At 40.1% G+C, this 20,864-nt stretch overlaps 1 protein-coding gene across 1 annotated transcript in view; it reads right to left on the bottom strand.

Annotated features, from left to right (window-relative positions):
* The window catches only part of LOC127576094 (protocadherin Fat 3-like), a 554,951-nt gene that overhangs the window by 122,523 nt on the left and 411,564 nt on the right, over positions 1-20,864 (bottom strand). Inside the window, exons 9-10 of the mRNA XM_052026479.1 lie at positions 18,888-19,027; positions 6,031-6,306 (exon numbers count right to left, since the gene is read on the bottom strand). Of these exons, the coding sequence (XP_051882439.1) occupies positions 6,031-6,306; positions 18,888-19,027 (416 nt within the window). The remainder of the gene's footprint in view (positions 1-6,030; positions 6,307-18,887; positions 19,028-20,864) is intronic.

The raw sequence follows: 20,864 nt of genomic DNA, 5'->3' as shown, positions 1-20,864 counted from the left end.
TTATGTCTTTTACATAATGAGGTACACACCACAAAGTACTGAACCTAGAAACAGTGAGTGATATGTAACATCTTATCCATGATCCTTTAGATAGTTGAGATTGAAAACCTGCCAATTTACAGGTACCACTTGCCCAATAGATGGGGTAAAAAGCAGTACGAAATTCACCATCCTTCAGCAGGTAGCTGAAGTGTGCAAATGACTAAAGGGGCCTGGAGCCAAGTTTCAATTTATGGTCTTCTCCCTCACCAATTACTGGCCCTCAGCAAGTTGGCCAGTTGCATCAATGCCATTCCAGTTGCGGGCAGCCTTAATGACTCCTTGTGCTGCTCTTTGTTTCCCACCTATCTGCGTCAAGCTGACAAGTAGTTTACAGTAATTTCAAATGGAAGTCAGAGAGCGAGGTTGAAAATACCTTAAGCTTAGCATCATGTGGATTCAGACAACCGAATCACTAAAGTAAGTTTGCCTAGTAAACAGGAACGGCTTAGCTTGTTGTGTTAATTTTAATGTGTTGAGGAATGTGAAAATAGTTTAAAATTCAACAAATAATTTTGCTTATTCACATACTATATTGAGAACAAATCAACTTGAATGTCATAAGTAGCTTCATTTCACTTGAACAAGTGTAAGTCTGCCTTTCAGAAGCAAGGAGAAATGCAGGTGCGGTACATGCAAAAATCAGTATTTAGTGTACATAGCAAGAGTTGCACTGAAAGAGTCCTTGGATGTACAATCGAAGTATGGAATCATAAAGATAAACTGCTAGATAGTAGGGGATGTGGGATCAACTTGTAGTGTCGATCAGTGATAGTAGTCCTGAGAGAAAATCTAGTATAGAAGAAAAATTTACAATAATATGCTACAGACTGATAACAAGCAACAATGCATCTGATTTTCATCATGAGTTTCAAGACAAAAACAGCCACTTGTATTTATCTGCACGTTTAAAATAATAAATCTCCCAAAGAACTTCACAGAAATGAAGCAAATTGTGAGCCACAATGTGTTAGAATAAACTCTGTTGATTTGCTTTGTCGATACTAAAATGCTGGGTATAATGTAGAAATGTGGAGCAATTAAAAAAATTAATCATGATTAAAAACATTATTTGCAAGCTTATCATGGCATTAGTTGCATTGTTGAACAGAATACCAATATTTTCAGTGCTATTTAGACAGCTTGCCTTTGTAAGTTTTAATTATACCATTTAAAATTCTCATCAGTTAAGTAAAGGAATTCAAAATGATGACTTGCCCGTCCCTATCTAGGCAACCTCCTCCAGACCTACAACTCTGTGCCTCCAGTCCTCCACCTCTGACGTCTTGCATCCGGATTTCCTTCACCACAGCATGGTCCCATTTAATATAGCTTGATTATACTTACCGCTAAGCTTGTCACCTATGGTTTTATATAGAGGAGTAAAGAGCTCAGGGGAAAGAACAAGGATCTGGAAGTGAGCCTGGGCAAGACCTAATTTTGACTGTTACTTGCTCTCCATCGGCTTTGGGTGGTGGTGATCTATTTGGAGCCAGCTTCAGCTGATCCAACGTGGTTTGCTCTAATTCATTCCCAGATCCAGAGTGAGTTGCAGATCTAGTACCAAGGGAATTACCCCAAACCTGGTGCTGGGTCCAAGTCTGCACCCAAAGAACTGCCAACAGTTGAAACCAACTTGCAGCCTTCAGTCAATAGAACTGTCCATGACTCTGATCCGGACTCCGTATCTCAGTGAGGTCGAGCCTTCAGTACAAATCCTCATGTTTCCCTTTGCAGTTCTCGTTCTCTTTTTCTCTCCGTCTTCCCCTCTCCAGTCTTTGGGGTTTGGCTTCAATGTGAAACCAAATACTCAGAGTGTAATGGGTTGTTTCAGTCACAAACACTCCTAGTTTCTATATAGGACTGATTTTAGTAACAATAGATTTCCTTGGCTGAGACTGAACTGCTGAGATACAGCCTCAGGGGGAGGTCATGGTAGGGAGAAGGGTGGGATTGGGAAACAAAACTGAAGTTTATACAGCCTAATGCATCTGGCACCTTTTGTTTCTCACAGCTCAAAGACATTGAATCATGCAGATGGCTTCACCCAAAACCATGTAGGAGCCCGCACCCCCACCTCTGTCCCTCTGTCAGTCTTGTTCTATTTCTTCTCAAAAAAAAATTAAGGACAGCAATTAAAATGAATACATTCATTCTACAAGTTAAAGGTGATTAACTGGCAATTTTAAATTATACATGTCACTAGAACATTTTCATTAGAGTAGGTTAAAAGAAATTAGACATTTAACCTGATGGCCTTTGAGACACACATGAAAGCCAAGTTAAAACAGTTCTGTGAAGTGGATTTTAGGACCCAGCAGATTACCAATGTGCAATCAGGATATACAGCTGTGTCAGCTGCTGGATCCAAGATGGAAAAATATGAGTAGTGCAATTGATTTTTAGCTTTAAAAATGTGCATTTTGCCAAAATGCTAATTTCCTTTTGCGCTAATGTACCCATTAACTGCAATTTAATTGACAGTCTTAGTGCCATGCATAGATCAATAATGATTAATTTTAAGTTCAGAGTATTTAATACTATATTACTTGGCAATGAATGCATTCAGAAAACTATAGTAAAACATATATCCCAGCATAAGATTTCTAAGAAAACGTATGTAGTTTAGATAACAATGCTCTGAAAAGTAAGTCTGCCAGCTAACCGAAAAACTTTTAGGTTTTAAGCCATGAAGAAAAGAATAAGAAGACAGTTGCCGATCAGATACTGTTCACAAGATTAAAGACTGATAAGCTGTCCATTTCCATCCCTACCATAAAGTAATTACAAATACGTAGCAAAGAAAGGGTCAATAAAATAATTTTAGTTTTCAAGAGAACCAAACATGAAAGAATTGATAACCGGGAACAGGAAAAGAAAACAAATAAAGTATTATGTTGCCTAAACAGAGAACTTAAGGGACCACAAAACTGTTGTCAGAGAGGGATATCAAAGATTTAATCACACACTTTAAGAAGTAATGTATTTCCAAAGTTTTATAGGGTTCACGTAAGTTTTACTTTAGCAGTTGAACTGTGAAGTCAGCAGCAAATATTTAACCTAAAAGGACAAAAGGTTAAAAAAAATGGAGTACAAGGATAAAGCTAATTTAGCCAGGTAATAGCTAATTTATGATATCCCATTAGCCATGATTAATTATTCGATTGTACGACACCTTTGAAACTGAAGCAACTGAGTTATAAGTGTTCAATGAAACAATGTGATACAGACAAAATTACCATAAGAGGGGCACAGAGGAACTTGGAGTAGAGGAGGGAGATACGAGCTGCCTGGATGCTAATTTTGACATACAATTCAATTTAAGAAAGTTGGAATATAACAAGCAAGAAGAGCCAACTGTCTGCCCAATCTGGGCAGTCATTGTCTCAGATCATGCCTTTGCATTATGATTAGTGCATTATAACTGAAGACGGTTAAATATCTTTTGAAAACTCTCTGACCATATTGGTCACTGTCAAATTGCAAGACAGTCCCTGCAAGTACTAGGTCATTTTCTTCACAACAGGTGCAAGTATGACAAAAGGCACAATCAAGCCAATGGAAATTTGAGAGGCATTTGAGGGATCCAGGGAGCAATGAGGCATGGAGAAGAAAGCATGGACATTGAAAGGCATTGAGTGTGGTGGAGTGTACAGGTAGGGAGGAATTTGTAAATAAGTATGCAGGTTTGACATTCAATGCACCTGCAGTATCAGAGCTAACAATGCCATGCAATTCAAGTGACTGAATGTTGTAATTAGGATACAATTTTGTATCAGTTGTAGTTCTTGAAGATTGGAGGAGACTGGTAAAGGAACTGAGAAGATGAGCCTAGAGGAGATGAAAGGAATGAAAGAATATTGGCAGTGACTGAGACAAGAGCAATGTTGTAGCAATGGTAGTTTCTGTAATGACTAAGATACAGAGGCTGAAATATAATGGGCAGAAAAACGTTTAGCATTGCTGATCTCAGCAAATAAAGGGAACAGGGTGGAATAATGGCCAGGATAGGAATCTTTAGCAAATTGGTTGACCAATTTTGCTGATATCTTGTCTGAAATAAATACTTGCTTTATTTCTGATCAAATTCTTCTAGACCAAAGAATGATCACTTTGCTTACATTTTTAAGCATAATCCCCATAGAGTATAGTTCGTAACAGTTTTTATATTTGTGCTTGTTTCTTGCACTAGCAAAGTATTTGATTAACAGTTTTGTTTGTGGTTCCTTTATATATGGGCTAGATAAAGCTTGGTAGGCCATTTCTAAATGGAAAAGAACACAGAACTGCAAGAGCTGTAAAAAAGGATGGATACTGTCAATTCTTGCTCTTAGATGCATGCTTTCATAATTCTGGTATTCAGGGTAAAAGCTGTTTAATATTTACATTTATAGGGGAATTTGAATGGATTTTTTAAACGATAAATCATACTAATCTCGATATTATTTAGTGAAGGATTTATCATTCTCTCTTAGACTGTTCTGACATTATTTTACTTGTAGCAAAATTGCAATAAAAACCAGCTGGCTCTGCAAGTAGCAACCTTATGGAGCAATTATCATGTCTTAACACTTCTATGGCTATTGAATTCTTTGAGCAAACAATAGTATTTTTCTTTAATTGCTGAATAGATGTACAGGCCATCCCCAGCTTAAGAACACCCAAATTACGGACACCCCAACATACGAAAGAGCTCCCATAATATTATTAAATTCAAAAGTCTGACATCCATTCCTACAGTCATCCCTAGGGACAGCAGAACGAGTTTCCTTTGTCTTCAATTTTAATAACTGTTCTTTTTTTTAAATCAGTCTTATGTGCTTTTGATGCCATTCATTACGCTACTATGGAGCTATGGTTACCATATCAAGTGATCTTTATGTATTTTCCATCTTATGGACAAAATTGACTAACAGATGTCCGTAGAAGTGGAACCCGTTAGGTACCCAGGGATGGCCTGTATACTGTTTATAATATGTATTATATTGGACAAGTGAGTGTTTTTGGGGTACAAGGCATTACCGCTGTGGAAGACTCATATTAACTGTGGATAAAACCAGGCAGGAAGAAGACAGTTTCAAAAGAAATGGAATCAACAAATCACCAAAATATTTTCACTGCAGTTACATCTAAAGCTGTGTGCCAATGCTTGTCAGTATTGGTTATAAGTGGCTTGACTTAGGAAGAATGACTTTCAGCTCAAAATGACAAATATCTTGGGTGTAGGGAAACAATTTTACTAACATAAGGACAATAGAAATCATACTTGATTGCTTAACAGCAAAATAATTTATGAAACTAAACTGGCTCCTGGACCATAGGCTGCTGCAGAGCCAAGAATCTGAATTTATAGTTAACTGCTGATGAAAAGCATTCAGACTATAAAGAACATATTGTTTTTCCAAAAACTGAACTTGGACACCAACATCTATGAGAACTCAGGAGGGAGCAGATGTGGCCATCAACAATCAAAAAAGCTGGAAAAATGGGAAAGCCAGACTTTGGAATAGATTAAAGCCCACAGCTTCAAATGTATTTTATATTATTAAACTCAGTTTCCCACATGGCAACCAACAAGAATGAAAGGCTGGTTAACCACTGGGCAGGAAAGCCTGCTGCTGACCATGGGGAACGTATCAATGTCCTGACAAGAGCAGCAGAGTGAGTGCAAACCTATCACTCCATGCATCTCTGAACAGCTTTATCACAAGAATATGGTGGCATTCATCTGAATCACCCGCCCAGTTACGACTGTTAGTTACTTCCAGCATAAATCATAATCAGCACATAATGGTTAAATGAGATAGATAAAGTTAACACCCTAAAATCCTCAAAGCTTCTAGTCAAAAGTTTAAGGTTATCTTTAGAAGCAGTAGCAGTTGAAAGTTTACTGGAATCAAGTGGAGTGCTGTAACTGGATCTCAGTTTGATATGCAGAGCTGTCCTGCTCACAGATAAATTCTGAAAGTGGACCAACAAACACTCACTCACCATTACAGTCAAACTATGCTGAGCCTGAGCTTCATGATCCAATTTTTCAGCTATGCTCAACCTGCCTGTACTCTGGTCAAGCTGAAATTTACGCATGCTTATAGGATCTATACTGCTGTGAATAGAGTAGGTCAACTTGTTTTTCTCATCCTTGTCAGTAGCTTTAATATGCAGAATTTCAGTATCCACGGCAGTGTCCTCGGAGATGGTCACATCATAGCTTGGCTGAGAGAACACTGGACCATTATCATTGTTGTCAAGTATTCTTATAAACACCTGCAAGTCAAAACAGGGGAAAATTAGCCATTCAACTCAATTGTTCTAGCAATGCACTTTCAAGAATAAGACAGATTATTCAATTTGTGCAATTTGATTCTTTATGATTTGACTTTTTTCCTACAGTTTGAGCATTCAGGAACCTCTACATATGGTACTTAAGGTTTACAAAGTGATCAAGGACACAACAAATGGAAAAAAACTAAAATCTTGAAACTATAGTGCTTCGAAACACTATTAGGAGAAATTAGGAGTAGCAATGGTTCACTTGGCCCCTGTGACCTGCTCCCACCATTCAACAGGTTAATGGCTGATTTCACTGGAACTTCAACTCTGCATTCCTTTGAAATGAGAACCTTCACTTCTTTGTCTACCAAGAATCAATCTCTCTCTGTCTTGAAAATATAAAAGGACTGCTTTCAGGTGACATCAGTGCCCCACAATTTACTTAAGGCATGTAACTCTTCTATCATTTGTAAGGTCACAGTTCTACACATAAATCAAGACACCAATTGAAATACATCATCTAATTTACAGTTAATTGATTGCTTCTCTTATGTTACAACAATGTGAAAAGGTGAAGATTTTCAGAATAGATGTTATATCTCTACAAGAAAGATTTGTATTCATGGTAGAACTGGAAAGAGCTGTCATACTGAGTCAAGAGGACAGGACACCGTGATACTAAAGCTCTCCAAATAAAGAGACTTCTAATCATGTAATGCGTTTCAAGTCCACCCCAAAGTACTTTGCAGCTTTAATGCAATTTTTGAAATGTAGTCATTGATCTACTACAGATAACACAGCAGCCAAGTTGCATTTTGTCAGATCCCGCACATAGCAATGTGATTATTACCAAATAATCTCTTTTGGTAATGTTAAGTGAGGAATAATATTGGCCAGTCCACCAGGGATAATTCCCATGATCTTCAAAATAGGATCTTTTATGTCCAATTGAGAGAGCAGGAATAGTGTTGTTTTAATGACTCATCTAGAAGGTATACTCCTTGTTTACCTGGATATTAACAATGAAGAATGTAGCTCACAATATTTTGATCAAATTTCTATCGTTAAGTCAGAAACATGAACTACACACATTGATGAGGTCATTGTATGTATGCTCATATTGTGATGGGAAATAACACCCACAGCATTAACACAGCAGCACTTGCTCAGTGCAGCACTGAACTGTCAGATCAATTCTCTGAAATATTCAGAGGTGAGAGGCATAGTTGACATCCACGGTGAAGCTGTCCAGGTCAGAAAGGAATGGTATTTCTTATTTTGCGAAGACAATAAATTGGATTAGGAAAACATCACTTGTGTGCCTGTTTTTTTCACATGCATGTTAGGCAAAAAAAAAAGATTCTGTGGACGTCTTGAAGTGTTTGTATCCATTTCCAGTATAAATCCTGCCCTTTGATAAACTGGACTGAACCCTTTCTGATGTGTTTCATCCCAATGTGGGGTGTCATTTCCCTGTCACACTTGATGAACATGTGATGACCTCATCAACGTGCGTAGATCATGTTTCTGACTTAATGACAGAAATTTGATCAAAAGGTTTCAAGCTACATTCTTCATTGTTAATCTACAGGTGAGCAAGGATTAGGAACCACACATGAATAAAAGGGTCTCTGTTTTTATCTTCATCGACTCTTCCACACTGATTTCATTGTGCTGCCATTTGCAGACAGGCAGCACTGATAATAGATGGTAGCTAGAAGTGGATGGACAGAAGGCAGCAGTTAGTATTGCTTTCTCACAGCACCATGGACCCCAGTTCCACCCTGACTTCGGGTGTGCCTGTAGAGCTTGCATGTTCTCTCTGACTGCATGGGTTTCCTCATCCCAAAGGATATCCTCCTTACTTAAGTGGCAACTGGATATTATTCCTTTGTGTGGTTAATGGCAAAAAGAATCAAAGGGGAGTTGATGGGCATATGTAAGAGAAAATAAGTTGCAGGGATACTGAGAAATAGGGACAAGGGGAACGGGACTAATAGGCCTGCTCCCTTGGGAGCCAGCAGGGACACAATGAGACAAACGACCTTCTCCTGTATAAGGTACTGTGCATTAATTACTACCTCAATGGGTGTTATGGAACTGCTCAGTTACAGTGTGGAATTGGAATGCCGATAGGAAGGGGTCCCATTTAATCTGCACTGTTTAAGCAATCTTCAATAACCCAACTCCCCCTTCTCCTATTACAACCTTGCACTCCCCACACCACATCTTCCCCCCACCACCTCCCATCGTCCCTAAGTCTGCGTGGCTGTAGTGGAGCATTCAGTTTAACAGTGCTTCCCAGTGTGCAGGGGGCGAATGGGATGGCGGCTGCATGCACAAGTCAGCTTCTAATGCTTCTAAATGGGAGAAAAACACAACAGTAATTTCTTCCATTGAGATATTCCAATTTTATCATTTTGTTTTTAAATGATGCCCCATGCTGCGTAGGAAAAGCCAGGTACCCACTTAATGCATCAAAACAGAGTGAAATCCAATTTCAAAGCCTTTTGCTTTACAAACATGCAAGGAAATGTCCTGAGGTGGGGAGTGAACTGTTAAATTGTTTTTGTAAGAAAAGCATATTTTTAGCACTCTACTTTAGGAGTTATAGCTAACTCCTATAAAATGATGCTTAATGCAAATAGTATTAGATAAAGCCACAAAACAACAAGTAGCATACAGAGCATTGTTAATGTCATTCAAAGTCTATCTCAAGTATATGAATATAAAACATAAATGCGTTAAGTAAATACTTTAGTATTTTGCATGACAGAAACCACATCACAGAAGGCTCTTCCATCACAGAAAAATATGAATAGATGAAAATTTGATTTCAAAGATCATGGACAAGTTCAATGATATTGTTAATTTCACAAAACACAAGTGCCAGATTTCTATTATGCCACAGGATATATTTTACTAATATCTTACACTGACAATTTATCATTCTGATAAAGAACTCAGAAATAGCAATTGCCTTAAAATGAGCAATGAAGGAAAGAATGTTTAAAGGGTTTCTAGCTATTTGTGACTGCTAATCAAAACAGACATTTTAGAAAGAAGACATGGTAACCCTGCTTTTCCATAGGGTGTATTGGAAAACAAAATATCAAATGTTTTACTAATTGTTTGTATTCTCTATTTAATAAGTTTAGCATTAACTTTACAATTATTTTTCTATCTGAGGCAATTGTTCCATGTTTGTTTTCATCATATATTATGATTCAGATTCTCCTTGTTAGATAGAAGTGATTGCAGAGAGTGAACTTGAATGGAGTGCAACTCCTACATGGTAGTGAAGTCAGGAATTGACCAGTGTTGGAATTTAATGCAGAGGAGGAATTGGTGGTTTTGGCAATAAGCTTTTACACTGTTTCTGGTCCATAGTGAAAGTCAGCCTGTTTTTTTCAAAACAAAATTGTACACTAAGAGCAAGACTAACTTATTAACTCTTAGCCACGACACTAAATAGCTAAAAAAAAGTAAACAAATAGAAACTTTAAGTATTGAATGTAATAAGCACAATTTGATAAGGTGGCAGAGTAGATGTATTGCAGCAGCAGCAGGTGATAGTTCGTGGAGTCCAGTGAGATCTCCAACAATTTCTTCTGTCATAAGTGCTCTCATCTTGACGAAATCCAGCTCAGAGCTGTTGAGCTGGAGGCATTACAAAGCATCAGAGTGTGAAAACTTATCTGGAATGTTTAATGCAAGAAATGATCAAATTGCTTGGGTTAGGCTGGGGCCTGGTTTTGGGCAGTGGTTATAGTCACAGGGTGTGACTACTAGTCAGGTGGGTATGGGGACATAGGATGTAATGATTCAGAAGCCTCAGTCTTTAACCTTGTCCAGGTGATATGAGGCAATTGAGAAACATTTGCATTTGGATTAAGACCATGGGTAGGAAGCCCAATCTGATCATGCTACCGTGGTACAGGAGAGGATTCAGAAATGGGGAGAGAAAAGTAATGTAGTACAGATAGTGACAGTATAGTTAGGGGGTGTGTACTGTTCTCACCAGTGTGAGTCCCAAGGGCTGTGTTGCCTGTAAGGTGACAGGATAAACCACATATCATTGGGGCCAGAGAACGGCTTGAAATGGTAGGGGGAGGATCCAGTTATTGTGGTCCATCTTGGATCTAACAACATAGAGAGAATAGGAATAAGATTGAGATGAGAGATTATGAGGAGTTGGGGACCATATTAACGAGTAGAACTTTGAGCATAATAAACCTGGATTTTTTTGTGACGCACATGCAAATTGGTATGGGGTTGAATTAACTAGTTAAAGGCATAGATCAAACAGTGGCATGGGAGGAAAGGTTATGGGACAGTCAGGGTTCAAGTCAGATTGTAGATTTGAAAACAAAATTGATCTGATCATGCACCTCTGCTATGGGGAAATGTATAAAGCCAGAAGGTGTAGGTTTAAGGTTGAGGGTAGAAGGTTTAAAAGGGATCGGAGGAAGATTTTTTTCTCCCAGAGGGAATCTGGGGCTCACTGCTGAGGGAAGTGCTGAAGGCAGAGACTCTCATAAAATTTAGTAAGTACCTAGACGAGCAATTAAATCACCAAGCTGCAGGAGGCTACAAGCCAAGTGCTAGAAAATGGGATTAGCATAGATGGGAGAAAAAATTTAAAAATCTGCAGATGCTGGAAATCTAAAATAAAGAACAGAGATGCTAGAAATACTCAATAGGTCAGGCCGTATCTGTAGGAGGAGAAACAGAGCTGACATTTCAGGTTGAGGACCCTTTGACAGAACTGTATACAGATGGGTACGAAATGGTTGGCCTAAACATGATGGGCTGAAGAGCCTGTTTCTGAGGTGTATGACTCCATAACATGGTAGCAATTTGGATAGTAATAAGAACAATGAGAAAGGTAAGGACAGGGGCCCAGAAGTTCATTAGTATCACAGGAGCATCTACTAGTTCATTTTGGGGCCAAAAACTGTGACACAAGAGAGACTGCAGATGCTGTAAGTCTGGAGCAATGCTGTAGGAACTCAGCAGGTCAGGCAGCGTCTATGGAGGGAAATGAACAGTCGATGTTTCTGGGTCAGTCGTGACGAAGGGTTGAGGCCCGAAACATTGACTGTTCATTTCCCTCCATAGATGCTGCCTGACCCGTTGAGTTCCTCCAGCATTTTGTGTGTGTTGGGCCAAAAACTATGTTGTTCATGGGTGTCCTCGTTAAGTGGGACTATTGAAATCTTAGTGTTCCAAGAGGGCCCAAAGACAGTCATTTCTCAAACAATTTGGACAACTCCCCCAGCAATGGCCAGAGTGTTGCTGGAGGTTACTTCAATGTGTGCAGACACAAGAGACTGCAGCTGCTGGAATCTGGAGCAACTATCTACTGGAGGAACTCAGCAGGTCGAACAGCATCTGTGGAGGGAAAGGAATTGCTGACATTTCGGATCAGAACTCTGCATCAGTACTAAGAGTGTGTGTGTGTGGTGGGGTGGGGGGGGGGGGAGGTAGCCAGTATGAAGAGGCAGGAAATGGTTAGACAGGGGTCAGAGGCAATTGGTGGACCGGAGGGAGGGGTCAAAGATGATGGGCAGATTGAGCCAGGTATGGGAGGGGCAGGGGTGGAGTTTAGAGACAGAGGCAGCTGGATGATAGGTGGATCATTAAGTGTGTGTGCTTGGAATACAAATGTGATCATACCCAGAAGTGCCTAGGTGAATTCCAGAGTGACACAATCAACTTGCAAGTGATTGTAATTGCATTCCACTCTAGAAAAATAATCTAATTTCATATGTGTAGTGTTGAAACAGAACAGCTCTTTGTCTGTGAATTTCAAGGCCAAGTATTTCATGGTAATAGTACATCAATAAACAAAGTCAATTCGAAAGGAAATAAAGTTAAAGATGTTCTGCTGAATACACAAAGAATTCATGACAAACTGAGTGAACTGATGTCACAAATAGAGATCATATTGCTATTACAGAGATGTTATTGAAAAGCTAGGGAACAAAATATTGCTGGGTGCTCAATGTTTGAATTGGACAAACAGAATGGAAAAGTAATATGCCTTGATAATAAAGAATAACACAAGGACAGTTGGAATGAATGATCTTGGCCTAGAGAAACAAAATAGAATGAGTATGAATAAAGTTAATAGATAACAAGAGACAAAAAGTGTGGTTGGATTGGTTTACACATACCCTTACTGCAACAACACAATTGGAAAGAGAATTAATTAAGAAATCTGAAAAACTTGTAGAAAAGAGATTGCAGAGATCATGGGGGAACATTAAATATTCATACATTTGGACTCTGCTATCGGACTTGATGAGGAGTATGATGCTGAGGGCAGACAGAAAATCGCTGGTGAGCACCTGTCAGGAAACTTGGAACTTGCGCGTCACGCATTTGCATTGTTGTTCCAAACTGGCTGACACAAATAAGCATTTCTCAGGAAAATGCAGCCCATTATTAGTTCATAAGAGGCCTTGAAATACATTAGTACCACAAGGGCATTTAATACTTCATTAAGAGACGGGCTAACAAATGTTTTATTCATGAAGGTCCCTACTGAGTGGGAGTATTGAAACTTTAATGTTCCAATGGCAGGTGTACTTCAAACAGTTTGGACTGCTTTCCCCATACAAGAAAAAGTTCCAGTAACATTTATTTAATGCACCTATGAATATTCAACTGGTGTTCACTGACCCAAACCCCTCACTGTGCTGCACTGCATTAAACTTAAAATCCTTACTTCCAAAGCTCACTTCCTCTGACCTCTGGACAGGAGTGTCTCAGACAACTTGAGTGCTTTTGAATATTAAACTCAGGTTTTCAACCAAATAGATGTGATGGGAATAGAACTAAATATCATTAGAAAACCAAGTCTCAGTCCAAAAGCCTGCACTTACAACTTAATTATGTGAAATCTTATACTGAGAAGAAGCCAGCACTGAAAATTAAAGTATGTACAACTATTTGATGGTAATGTGTGTACTGGAGATAACACATGTTCTGGGCAACAGGTTATGCCTCAAAAATGAATTCAAGGATTTAGATGAATTGATATCCAACTGAATAGTTGAGGGACAGAGTGACCTCAGTAAACATTTTTCTGCCTGTTAATAACTTCTTAAAAACTTGATTCCCTTTGATGCCTTGCTTTCAGTTTTTTTCCCCATTCTATGCACAATTTCTGTAAAACCAGATATTTTAAAATTCTTTCTATTCTATCCTGTTTTCCACAACAGTCATGAACCAGGATCTCAAGGGGTTGTGGTGGAGGTCGGGGAAGATTAAAGGGGTGGGTGGTGTGAGGGTCTTATACATCTGCTGGAAATAATGTGGAGGTTGTGACTGGAGCATTGGGGGGACCCAAAAGAGAATCATACAAAGGTTTATTTAGGTAGCTTCCAGTGCCAGACTCCAGATCAGGCAGTTGTGCTACAACAGGCCACACATACCTTGTTAAGTCTAGCTTCCATATAAGTGGCCTGAGTTAGCCCCGGGAATCACGTGCGTGCCTGCATCATTGCGATCAATTAATTCTGAAGGAAAATCACAGACTTCACAACCTATGCAATAAGCCCCTGATACTGGTTCCCCAACATTATTTCCTAGAAATTCAATTGTGTGTCATATATGAGTGTTACACTATATAGAATTTTGCATCATTCATTATTCATATTTGTAGTATTCCTATCTGCGGTTTTGGTGACTTGTGACTGCAATCTTTGACATGAAATTGACATGATTTAATAAGAGCATCACAAGGCTGAAAATAACATTAATCAACATAGCAGAATATTAAATTAAACGTGTCATTTTGAGAAAACTTGTTCTTCTTTAAATTAGGATATAAAAATTACTGCTATATGGAATCTAAGTCTATGTTGCTGAAGGCTTTATCTTAATCATTATTAAAACTAGCAGTTCACAAACTATGGTACAACTGCAATCAGTGGTGAAGCTTCTTTTTCTGCTTTCTCGATCTATTGCATTCGCTTGCCTTCCTTTCAGAAGGATGCATCCTCAGTAGTTTTAGTGTCAGAACCTCAGTTAGCCTCCTGTATTTTGCCCAAGTAGCCTTTTCATTCATGAACACATACATTCATGTCCAATGATTTCCTTTCGTAATCCTGCCTAAAACATTGAGGGAAGCCTGGGCAAAAATGGGTAAAAAAAAGCATCATTTTCAATGTTCTTTTATTTTGTGAGGCAAATGGTAGGAATGTGGAGTTGATGCCAACAATCAGGTCAGCCACGATATCATTATAAAGTGGAGCAGGATCAAGGGGCTTGGTGGTCAACCCCTTCTTATGAAGGTGGAGATGAGGGGGTGGGGGGGGGGTGGAAGTGGGGCTGGGTGGAGCTCTGAGTTTCCTGACTTTGCTCTATTGTTGGTATTTTCTGGCACAAATGGGTAATTATCCAGCGTTGCTTGTGGCCTTTCTCTGAACTAACCTCCACTAATCTATGATGGTCTCGATTTTTCTCAAGCACACAAGTCTTCTGGTAGCTCAGGTAGTTACAATAGTAAGTTAGTCACTTATGTAGTCCAGGAAAATTTGAGATTTAATTCCAGTTTATGAGTCAGTTGATCTCAGTCAGCATGATGATAGCATTGCAAAGCAAAATACTTTTTGAAAACCGGCTGGAAATTTTGAAGTAAGACACTTTTGGAGTTCTTCCACCCAGTTACATGCTCTGGAGACATGGTTAGCTGTCCTGCTGCAGATTCCCTCTTGATGGCAGGACTGTTGCAGGAAGGTGGCCATGTTCCTGATCATTAGGAATGGGAATCCAGCTAATCTCTCCATCCAAAGAGGCATCTAATTGTCTCAGTGATGGTCACCAATAATAGCATCACAATAAATATTTTCTGCATTTTTGATTTTTATTTCAAAATTTCCAGCAGGTTTTTGAAAAGCATTTTGCCTTTCAATGCTGTCATCAACTGTCTCATAAACTGGGATTAAATCTGAAATGTTCCTAGACGATATAATTGACTGACTCACGACTGTAATTACCTGAGCTACCAGGAGCCAAAAGTTTGAATGCTTTCAAAACTTAAAATTCAATTTTAACAAATCCCTGACAATTCGAGATTTTGGAAATCAGTGAGTCAATTCTTGCATGATACATAGGGCTGCCAGACCCATGTTAAAGGTTATACTGGATCTAACATACAGTTCTTTCCTCAGTTATTTGCAAGGGTGATGGCCACACAAGCCACTCCTCTTCTGCATCCTAAATATTTTTGCCACAGCCCCATTTAATTATATGATGGCCATGGCCAGAGCAAAAATATCACACGGTCAATATCAGTAGTGTTCAGATACTTCATTTTAGGATATCTACCCGAGAGCTCTTTGCCTCAAAGCACCATTTGTATTCTTCTAAATTTAATTTGAGAAACCAACATTTATACAAATTTTTATCATCAGATGGTTTAAAAAGGGTACAGATTTGAGAAAACTGGCAATAGAACCAAGGGTAAGATGAGATATTTTAATTCTTCAAGTTACGTTCACATGGAACGTACTACAACTCTGAGTGCCAACTCTTGGACACTTCCTCCTACCTACCCCTGAACCATGACCCCACCAAGGACCATCAAGACATTATCTTCCTCACCCTCACTGACCTCATCACCTCGGGAGATCTCCCCCCACCCACAGCTACCAACATGATAGTCCTGCAACCTATTACTGCCCGCTTCTATCTCCTCCCCAAAATCCACAAGAAGGCCTGTCCCAGCAGACCTATTGTCTCCGCATGCTCTTGCCCCACGGAGTTTGTATCCTCATATCCGGACACTATCCTGACCCCCTGGTCCAATCCCTTCCCACCTACGTCCATGACACATCACACACTCTCCAACTCTTCTATAGCCTTAAGTTCTCCAGCACGCACACCTCATCTTCACCATGGATGTCCAGTCCTGAAATACCTCCATTCCCCATCATGACGGCCTCATCACCCTCCGCTTCTTTCTTGACCAGAGACAGAACTAGTCCCCTTCCACTAACATTCTCCTCCGCCTGGCTGAACTTGTCCTCACCCGTAACAACTTCACTTTTGATTGCTCTCACTTTCTACAGACCAAGGGCGTACTATGGGCACTTGCGTGGGCCCCAGCTATGCCTGCCTCTTCGTTGGCTATGTTGAACAGTCTCTGTTCCAAGCCTACTCTGGCCCCATTCCTCAACTCTTTCTCCACTTTATCGATGACTGCACTGGTACCACCTCTTGTACCTGTGCGGAACTCGACAGTTTCATAAATTGCCACAAATTTTCACCCTGCTCTCCAATTCACTTAGACTATATCTAACACCTCTCTCTCCTTCCTTGATCTTTCCATCTCCATCTCAGGAGATTCCTTATCCACCAACATCTTCTACAAACCCACTGACTCCCACAGCTACCTCAATTACAACTCCTTCCACCCTGTCTCTCATAAGGACGCCATCCCTTTTTCTCAATTTCTCCACCTCCACCACATCTGCTCCCATGATGAGGCTTTCCACTTCAGGACATCCTAGATGTCCAATTTCTTTTCCAACCGGGGCTTCCCCCTGACTGCGTTCGAGAGAGCTTGCACACGTAGCTCTGCCATTTCCCGCACCTCTTCTCTCACCTCCACCCCTCCCAGACCCAACAGGGATAGGGTCTCCCTTGTTCTCACATTTCATCCTACCAGCCTATGTATCCAACATATCATTCTCCGCCACTTCCGCCATCTCCAACGGGACCCCACCACCAAGCATATCTTCCCTTCCCCTCCCCTTTCTACCTTTCACAGGGATCGCTCTCTCCGTGACTCCCTAGTTCACTCCTCTCCCTCCCCAACCCATCCTGCTCCCACCCCAGGAAATTTCCATTGCCCTTGCTATAGATGCAACACCTGCCCCTAAACCACCTCCATCATCTCCATCCAGGGACCCAAACAGTCCTTTCAGATGAGACAGAGATTCACCTGCACCTCCCTTGATATCATCCATTGCATTCGGTGCTCCAAGTGTGGCCTCCTCTAACACTGGTGAGACCACCCGCAGACTAGGTGACCATTTCGCAGAACACCCGTGCTCTGTCCGTAACCGCGATCTGCATTTCCCCATTGCCAGTCACTTCAACTCCCCCTCCCACACTGTCACTGATATGTCAGTCCTCAGCCTCCTCCACTGCCAGGAGAATTCCAAGTACAAACGGAAGGAACAGCACATCATTTTCTGTCTTGGAACCTTGCAGCCTAACAGCATGAACATCGAATTCTCCCACTTTAAGTAACCCCCCTCCACCTCCACCCCACACTATGCTTCTTCTCTTCTTCCCTTTCCTAGCCTATCTTTGTTTTTTCTATCCCTTGTTTTCCCTTTCTCTCCTTACCTGTGACCCATCCCCCGGCGGATCCGCTCTCTCCTCCTCCCCCACACCTGCCTATCACTATCTCTTACCCGCATCTACCTATCACCACCTTGTGCCCACCCCGCCTCCCCTCTTTTGTCCACCCATCACTGCTCTGCTTTTCCCTCCTATATATTGGGCTTCCCCTTTTCCTCAGTCCTGAAGAAGAAACTTGACCTGAAATGCTGACCACCTGCTTTTCTCCATGGATGCTGCCTGGCCTGCTGAGTTCCTCCAGCATCATTGTGTTTTTCATCTAGATATTCCAGCATCTGCAGTCCTTGGTTTCTCTAGTACTACATTCCATGAAGGAGTTGTAGAAGCAGGTTTAAGATTACTATCAAATGTGAGTCTAATAAATACTTGAAAACGAACAATTTACAGGGGTGTAGGGAAGTAACAAGCAAAAGACATTCATCTGCTTTCAAACTGTGAGTATAGGTATACTGCAAGATTCCACGACACAGGACTTCTATATCTTGTACAGCAGCTGTGTCACATGAAAAGGAATTACATACTGCCTTGGGAAAATCCCTTTTTCATTACAGAAGTAATTTCTGGACAATTAAATGTTTTGTGCTGAAAGAATTGTCATTGTCTGATCCAACAGCTCAAATAGTGAGCAATTTGAGTCACAACCAGATGGGTGACCATTATTCCAACAGGCTTCCTTGGCTTCAGGGACTTTTCTGATTTCAGATTTATTGAATTCAATATCACATCTTGAGATTAAAATTCAAAAACTCTGGGTTGCTCTTTCTGAAGTACAGGATGCCATTCTTAACTAATTAAACCACCCTCCTTGTAGATATTCTTCCTGTAGGCATCTTCTATTACAAATATGTCACACACTACAACTGCTCTACTATGCATATCTATTATTACACATAAACACATATGTGCACACATAACAGTGAATTGGTTCAATAAACAGCTGTAATATCAGGATAAAAATGTCAGTCTTCTTTCTCTGCTGTGAAATAGAACCTATTGCTTAAGGTTCCATCAATAGCATGTACACAAGCTTCCTTAATAGTATATCTGGTAGTATTTTTGAATTCAGAACCAAAAAATGTGATGGGCCCCTCCTTATCAAAAAACATTACACTACCTATTAAAATTATTAATTATCAAGACCAGGAAGGGCCAGGAAATAACAAACACCAAGATTATTAATTTGTTGGCTTTACCTGTGTAACAGCTGAGTTAGTTCCATCTGTGGCTTCCACAGTCATATTATAAGTTGCCCTGTGCTCAGTATCCAGTGGTTTGGCGATGACAATCGTGCCAACACCCTTCTCTATTTCAAATGTACTGTCATAATTTCCACCTGTAAAATGCAACATGGTTTAAGCACTATCCAATCACTGTAGGCTAAAGGTAATATACTGAAAAAGGCAATATCCTTTTTGTTTCTCAGTTTTAAAAATCCAAAATCTTACAACATTCACAGATAATATTAAACATAGTATCAGGATGACACTCAAATACTAAGTGATGTAGTTGTCTTTAGGTAATCTTGACAAATCATGGATTTTATTTTACATAAATTGAAGAATTTTTCTGAAGTACAGATGCTTGGCCCCTAAAAGTTGTATATTAGATGGGTAAGCAAAAGGGGAAAAATGCTGATATTTTTCCGTCAGCAGCAACGAAGGAATGATTTTTTTTTTCACCTCAAAGAAACCTGCCCTTCAGCAGGTTCTGGGGTGTAAATTCCACCTTTCCCAATGTGGCACCATCTATAAACGATTGAGTCCAAGAAGATGACCAAAGCATTGGAACAGAAACGGAAAGTAGAAAACGAGAGTAGTCTGGCAAGAAACGTAGACTGCAATAACCTCTTTAGATATGTAAAAAGAGATTGGTTAACATTAATGTGGATCCACTAAAGACTGTGATACGAAAATAGGGAAATGGCAGAGAAATTAAATATTTCGTGTTTGTCATCAAAAGAAGCACAAAAACTCCCATAATGGCACAGAATAATTGTTTTCATGTGAATGAGGAGCTCAAAGTAATTATTAGTAGCAGGTGGCACAGTTGCACAGCTAGCAGAGCTGCTGCCTCACAGTGCCAGGAATCTAGGTTCAATCCTGATCTCAGGTGCTGTCTGTATGGACTTTGCACATTCTTCCTGTGAGAGCATAGGTTTCCTCTGTGTGCTCTGATTTCCTCCCACATCCAAAAGATGTGCAGATTGGTAGGTTAATTGGCCACTGAAAATTGCCACTAGCGCACTGGCAACTGGTAGAATGTGTGGAGAGTGGGTGAGCTGATGGAGGCTTCAATGCACAGGATCACAAAAGGCTACAGAGGATTGTAGACTCAGCCTGCTCCATCACAGGCACAACCCTCCCAACCATCGAGGGCATCTTCAAAAGAGGGTGCCTCAAGGCGACGGCATCCATCACCAAGGACCCTCACCACCCAGTATATGCCCTCTTCTCATTACTACCATTGGGGAGGAGGTACAGGAGCCCAAAGACCTACACACAATGATTTAGGAACAGCTTTGTCCCCTCTGCAATCAGATTTCTGAATGGTCCATGAACACCACCTTGTTATTTGTTTTTTTTGCACTATTTTGTAATTTATAGTAATCTTTATGCCTTTGCACTGTACTGCTGCTGCAAAACAACAAATTTCATGTCATATCAGTTAGTAATAATAAATCTGATTCTGAAAATGTGGGTGGTTTATGGTTGGCAAGAACGGTGGGCTGAAGGACCTGCTCCTGTGCTGTATTTCTCTAAGTCTCTTGAGTCCAGCCATAATAATGTCATTACACAACACACAAAATGCCAGGGGAACTCAGTGGTCAGGCAGCATCTATGGACGGAAATGGACAGTCGACGTTTCGGGTCGAGACCCTTCATGTAGGCTACACAGCGAATCAGATCGAAAAGTTCTCAGGCAGCAAGTCAGCAAATAAAAAAAAATGTAACATTTTAAACATTTGTAGAAAATGAAACAATGGTTGGGAAATGCACAAGGGAATAAGGAAATATTAAACTTCAAAAATCAAAATTAATGATTATTTTAAAAATAGCAGAATTTTCTTATTATTCTGAAGGGCTGAAATTCTTACAGATCTAAAATATTTTTATCAGGGCCAGGAAGATTGGTTACCTATAATTACATCAATGCTCATGTTTAAATATTCA

The sequence above is a fragment of the Pristis pectinata genome, chromosome 11 (assembly GCF_009764475.1).
Source record: "Pristis pectinata isolate sPriPec2 chromosome 11, sPriPec2.1.pri, whole genome shotgun sequence".
In the NCBI taxonomy this organism is placed as follows: Eukaryota; Metazoa; Chordata; class Chondrichthyes; order Rhinopristiformes; family Pristidae; genus Pristis; species Pristis pectinata.
Note: the sequence above shows the minus strand (reverse complement) of the source record. Positions and strands in the feature narration are given on the sequence as shown.